Below are 7,013 nucleotides of genomic sequence, written 5' to 3' on the forward strand. Positions count from 1 at the left end.
GGCTGTCAGCTCTTCGATCCTGTTTCCTTGTTTTCTTCCTTTCAGCTGACAACACTGCAGAATAGTTTGTTAGTTTTTGTTCCAAGGTAACTGTATGGAATGCCTATTTTGCTCTTATCAAACAAGTTTAAGTTGCTTTCTACAGTATGCATGAACGCTATAATTCTTGAAAACGTGATATCTTACTGACTTTTGCCGCATATAACACACAGCTTTCGGTACATTGTCTTAAATAAATAACATTCACAATGCAAGTATGCTAGCACTTGAAAGCTGGAACTTTGGGCCTGATCTGGTCATTTTTAACTCTTAAAATTTTGTTATATTTTCATTTAATTATAAGATTATGTTTCGTAGAAAAGTAATTAATATCTTGTGTCAAAATTTTGAATTGGAAAGCCTGTGCAGTAAGCCTGTATAGATAGAAAACAAATCAAGTGGCTTATAAAGGACAATCTCTTACTAAACCTTATCTTTTTGACATCCTCTTAAATATCTACTCGTAAGGAAATATTCAAACGCTGAATTTAACATTTGTTAATTTGAATTTTCAAAATTCAAATGATAGTCATGGAAGTAATAATTACTGTAAAAACTCGAAGTTGAGCCTGTGATACTGCATATCTGTGATTCTGTAGTAAATAAACAGTTCATAAAAATTTATACTGAGGAAAAAAAATGGAAGTGCTACAATTATTAACGGCATTGAATACTTTCTGAAATAAAAATTAAGTTATGCTTCTGATGAAATGATTTCTCGTATTATGCTAAATGGAGTTGAGAACTTTTCTGTAGTTCTGTGAAGGTTTGGCCCTTCTGGATAAGAAACAAGAAACAGGGAGGAACACAAAGAGGAGGACAAACTACTTGTGCATCCTATGTCTACAGGGCATCATGTTCCCAGAAGATTTGTTCGTACGCTTTGACTGACTGACTTTTTCTGGTTTACTATGTTCTAGAAATTAGTTTTTAGTTTCATTTTCTTTTCCTGAAGAGTTTAAATTACCGAAGCTCCATTTCTCGATTAAATCAAAATAGCTTGAAACAGAAATGTGAGGGGAAGTAATTTGACTATGCATCACATCAAATTAGGTATTGTCAATTTCGTTTTCTGATTAGGAATTCAAACCTTTGAATAATACATCAGAGATTGTATGTTTAAGTGAATTATATACTATGATTCAAGATTACTAAATATATTTAAGTGAACTATATGTACTGCATGGTGGCATAGGAAGTTCAGGTTAAGTATAGGCATGTTTCTACCCCACGAGGATATGGGGCATGAAATCCAGCATATAAACTGATTTAGGTCATACTCTTCATTAGATGCTGAACTGACTGACCTCTTAAATGGAAAACCGTCATGAGGATGCTTGTTTTTTGTGCATACAAAGATAATGCATGAAGTATTGACAGGATCGGCCTCCTGCATAGTTTTCTGCTATCATGTTGAGAGGGCTGTGCAGATTGTGGAGACAAAAAGGGTTCGAATATCAGAGAGATTAGCTGGGTTGTTAAATTAGCTTGACTAACACTGCTGTTCTTGATCTTCTGCAAATTTAGTCTCTTTGCGCTTTTACAACTTTGCATGCGTTGTCTGCAGGTCACGCGGAGAACACTAACACATTTTCTGGTAATGTAAGTCAGTTGTCGAGTTGTGTTGCTAGTTACTTCTTGATAAGTCTGTAAAGACTTGTATTATAAAAGCATAGAATTTTACTTCAAGTAACGTTTGCAACGGGCGGTGGTTGTGTAATTCCTGTTTAGATAATCACATTCTTTTCCGTTCGTTGCTTCCCCCTTCATTTGCTTGTTTCATACTTGCCAATGGCTATAATTATCTTGAATATAAGTACAAGTATAGCTGCTGCTGGTTGTTTTCTTTTATCGTAACATTATGATTCGATAAATCTGAGAACACATGCTTCCACGGCCATGAACAAGCAATGGCGAAGCTACAAATTGTGGAATGTTCAGTATGCAGTTCAACTGACTACTAACATCCTTCTCACATACATCGACATTTGACAAATTCATGTTTGAAGCCTATTTGCAACGCAAAACCATGGCTCTATGTACAGGGGCCAGCCTCTACTGGCTGAGAAGAGCTCGTCCCTAGCATTTTCCTTTTCATACAACTTATTCTACCACCTCTTCATTTTTCTTCCATAGAATTTTTACAAGAAGTGCTACAAAATTGTGGTTTTCGAAACATTTTTTTTGTTTTTGACTCTCTAAGTAGCGAGAGAAAACACTTGTCATCACGCATTGCACATGTAGTAATATGGTGTGAACTAAATGATCAATATGTCCATCTTCTAAGAATATTGATAAAAAAAACTAAATAACGTGTTATAATTTTAGTTGAAACATCATGTGATGGTGTTCTTGATACACCAAAAAAAGTATCCTAATTCCCTAAGTAGCCAACACCTACGAGCTAGTCCCTTGTTGCTGATGCTGAATCACCAACACACTAAATTTGCGGCAATAATCCGCCGAGGCAAGCATGTCGCCGATAACCCCAAGTTCCGGGAACTCACTCCATTGCTCAAGACCCAAAGTCTGAGGGCTTCTCACGTTGTATCTCCTCCCTACTATGTACAGGTCGTATTCATCCTCGTCCATCAACGACCGTATTTTCCTTGTCGTTTGAGTTCCGTCGTCCACGTATTCTTCTACATAACTCACGTACCCTACACCATTATGCCTTACTTCCTTCAACATCTCATTGTCCTGCACCACCTCCCAGTTGGTGAAACTTTCTTTGTCCTCGGACGCGTCCACCAGCCGAATCACCGTCAGGCTAATGCACGCGTCCCTAACCATGCGTTTCGCGAACATAAGCGCCTCCCAGTCGTCACTCCCTCCGATGAAAACCAATGCAACTCGATACGTTTCTGTAGGTGATACTGAGGAGTTGGTGCATTTTACGTGACCCCGGTTCACAAGAATGCCAACTGAACACGGCGCGGTTTCGAGCACCCGACAATTGAGCGTCCTTGCGGCTTGGTTTTCCAACTCTATAGACCCGTTAGTAACCGACCACTTTCGATGGAACGGCAGGATTATGAGCGATGTGTTTTTGTCCAGCGCGAGGGTGCATACGTCGTCGTACATGTATAGGGGTGGAGATATAGCCGTAAATACATGGACGAAGACTGCTCCTTCATTCTCTTTTTTAAACTGAACGAACGAACGGATGATGTTATCGGAGTAGGAATAATTAGAAAGGGCTCTCGTTTGTAAGTTGTGCGAGATTAAGACGGAGGTGGTTCGAGCAACTAGCTCGATGAGGTGAAGAACGTAGAGGCCGATGGGGCTTTCTCGAGTCGGGCACGAGGCATCGATAAGGTTGATTATGGCCGGGGTGTTATCAGCTCTGTTGATGCATGCGAGAATTCGGAGCTCCGAATTGGGTTTGGAATTGAGAAGGGTTTTTCTGTAGTAGCCTTCATATTTTTTCTTAGGATCGTACAAGTACTTCACAAGAGGTGGCACGACAATTGCACTCAATAAAACTGTGAACATCATATGGTTAAAGACCCCAGAAACTATAACCTGCACATAACAAAAGAAAACCATGGAGAACATGAATGTGTTAGAGGTCGGGTTCTACTTCTATTAGAGAGATTATTAGCAATAAAGAGATTGATAGCAATAAAGAAATATAGCGTACCGTAACAATATGACATGTTATCATTAATATTTTCATAGCATTTTGTTGTAATATCGTTACCAAAATATGAATGTGCATTTGAATTCTACTATTATTAAAGATGTGGTCAACAATATAGAAAAATCAATTTGCGACAACAATTACGTAGTCTAATAAATCTATTCAGACTAAAACAAGTATTATTTATAGATTATATCTTGATTCCTAACACCATATTCACATGTCACGTAATATTATAGAATTGATGTAAAAGTTTACATACCCAAGTGTCTTTAGCGATGGTGTATGCAGCTATCTCAACAACGCCTTTACTGGTCATTATGAGAGCCAGTGCCACTGCATGCCTCAGAGGCATCTTGCAACACAAAGGAGTCACCATAGAGGCTGCAAATTTGCTCAAGAAAATCACAAAAGTAACAATGGCGGTGCCTAATACCACCCTTCTATGAGCCGGAGGCATTTCTAAGGATACTGTAACCCTCATCAAGGACGTGGTCACAAAAACTGGCATGAAAACCCTATTGACCATAAAGTCAAGCTTTTTGACCAAAGTAGCTCCTAGTGGGGGCCCATCTGGCACAGCGAACCCTAAGATCAAAGGGCCGATCATGATCGGGAGCTCACACCAGTGGGAAAACAATCCAGATCCCAAAAATGCCAGCAGGATGAAGAAAATGTATGAATCCTTAACAGGGCTGCCTTCAGGGGTTCTTTTCACAATCCAAAACATTATTGGACGGAAAACACAGAAAACAGATAAAGTATAGACTATCATCACCCCAATGTCCATCATGCCCCTCCATGCATCGTTCTGCAAGACTTTCACCAACGTCGCAACAGTAGTTAGGGCAATGCTAAAGAAGTCACAGACGAGTGCAGAAGATAACGCGAGCCGGCCAAGTTCGGTGTTTAGGATCTTGAGCTCGGTGAGGAGGCAAGCAATGACGGTAGACGGAGCCTGAATATGAATTGCTGTTACGAAAATAAGCTGCACGACCTCGTCCGCGTCTAAGGACCATTCCCAGGAGAGGAAGAGCAGCGTTAAGAAGCCTGCTATTAGAGGCACCACCAAGGCTAAAACGCCGTTGTAGATAGCCTTTTTTCCGGTTTTCGATACTAATCCCAAATCTATTTTGACTCCGATCAAGAAGCTGAAGAGTGTGAATCCAAACAGTGATATTACGTTGAGCACTTCTTGATTAGTAAAAGGAAATATGGGATTCTCTTGTTCAGGACGAAAATGTTGGATCACTCTGTCAAGTCCTGCATCACCAAGGAGTATTCCAGTCTGTATGGTTCAACAAAAATTGAGAAAATAGGTGTCCGTTAATTGGTCAAATAATGTCACCGCTATAGTAAATATAATTCACCAAAAATGCTACTCTTACTACCTAGTTATACCATCAGATAGGACCCACATGCGTTTGCGGGCTCTACTCTATTAGAGAGATAATGCAAATGAATGTACAAATATGTGGTAAATGTAGCATCACTCATGAGTTAATTAACGAAGTTAAAAAAACTCATGGTCTCTAGGTAAAAAAAAAACCAAACATATTTGGTGTGACCATTTTAGCTTTGTCAATCGCTATATATTAAACTTGGCGCCAAAAACTTGTCCAACGAATATAACCTTGCCCTATTACTCTGTTCCTTCTTGTAAAGATTTTGAGTAAATCCTAAATGTTGATTGGTTTTGCCCTACAACTGAAAATTTTGTCAAGTAAAGTACTTTACCCGACAAAATGTGGTTTGTCGGGAAAGATTTGTAGGGCAACCCTATTTTCTGGTAGTGGGAGAGGGAGTTTGTTTTTGTGGGATTTGTGACAGTAGGGCGATCGGCTAGCTGTCTCATATCTCACACAAAACAAAATTCCGTTCCTGAATCCACCTGTTTGTTACTATTATTTTCTTTCTAATAAAGCCTAATTAAATGACCGCGTAAGACAATTCGGACATTCATGGACGACTATCGATCAACTATATGTACTGCATCAGGTGAGATCGATATATCTATGATTATTTAACCTAGACCGACCATAGAGATGAAAGAAAACTTGAATGCATGGGAACTAAAGGCACATGATAAATGTGGAACGTACGTACCACAAGTTGAGCGGCAAGCACTGGGAGGCCAAACATATTGAGAAACAAATGGGTGAGTTGGGTGACGACGTAGATGAGAGTCATTTCAAATTCCAGAACTGGGAGGGTGTAGTTCTGCAACGGAAACGAGAAATGCAATAGCGATGCCTTAACACTCACCCTACTAGTTTGTGATGCATTCCATATGCCTATTGAATTAACACGACTCGGAAATACCGTGCATATTGTTACAGGATGATGAATCACATTATTCATTTTTTCTTGGTACGAATTTTCGCCACTGCTCCACTAGAAGACCAAGAAGATGAGATTCGAATTTGAAACCCCTTCCAACTCTAAAAAGAATGTCGTAGCAACAAACTAAGAGCTAGTCTATATATGGTATTTACATGTGCAACAGTAATAGTTTGAATGGACGGTCTGTGTTAGCTAGGTTTAGCGAGAAAGCTGTCATGAACAAGTTTTTTAACAGAGTAACGGTCACCACCCCTTTTTACCGTCTGTAACTTCCCTAGAAGTGCTTTAGGATGTCAAAAAGGTTAATTCTGTTATTGACAAGACATAAGTTTCAAACGGTTTCACCAAGGAGGTTTCCCGCTCAGGTTGCCGCGACTAAGAATGGACGGTCTGTGTTAGCTGGAAGCAGGGCCGGCCCTTAGAATTTGGGAGCTCTAGGCGAGCCTTCGAAGTAGGGTTCTAAAATTTTCTGATTTCTGATTCTTTGTATATTGATTTGTATAAAAAACAATTCGCTAAATACATAAAAAGTTTTATTTTTACATCAAATATCATTAAAATTTAATATCAAAAGAAGATAAATATACAAACATTATTTAAACATTACATAGATTCACATTTTTAGACATAAATGTACTAAATATTTGCAATCAAGAGTTTAAGATTGAGAGTGAAGAACAATAAAACTTGATGATTGATAGGAGCATATTTATGCGCCTTAGTTTGCTTGTTTTCTTGCATTTATGTTACTAGTACTTAGTAATTTTAGTACTTTAAGCTATTTTCATGTGTTTGTAGGTTCAAAGGGCTAAAGGAGCAAGAAAGTGCATTTTGGTGCATTTTGGAGTAGTTTGGGGCATTAAATGGATTGCATATGCTTAAAGCCAAGTAGATGGACGAAATTGAAGACCAAACCATAGTAACCACATATCATACACTTATCATAACCACATATCATACACTTATCATCACCACATATCATACACTT

At 38.8% G+C, this 7,013-nt stretch overlaps 1 protein-coding gene across 1 annotated transcript; it reads right to left on the reverse strand.

Moving 5' to 3' along the window:
• Positions 1-73: 73 nt before the first annotated feature.
• LOC137723648 (cation/H(+) antiporter 4-like) lies at positions 74-6,043 on the reverse strand. The gene is made up of 3 exons (XM_068462849.1): positions 5,789-6,043; positions 3,945-4,970; positions 74-3,564 (listed from the first exon to the last, which is right to left on the reverse strand). Exons 1-3 carry the CDS (start codon positions 6,041-6,043, stop codon positions 2,437-2,439), a joined length of 2,409 nt encoding a protein of 802 aa, XP_068318950.1. The 3' UTR covers positions 74-2,436.
• Positions 6,044-7,013: the final 970 nt, after the last annotated feature.

Source organism: Pyrus communis, chromosome 2, assembly GCF_963583255.1.
Source record: "Pyrus communis chromosome 2, drPyrComm1.1, whole genome shotgun sequence".
Taxonomy (NCBI): domain Eukaryota; kingdom Viridiplantae; phylum Streptophyta; class Magnoliopsida; order Rosales; family Rosaceae; genus Pyrus; species Pyrus communis.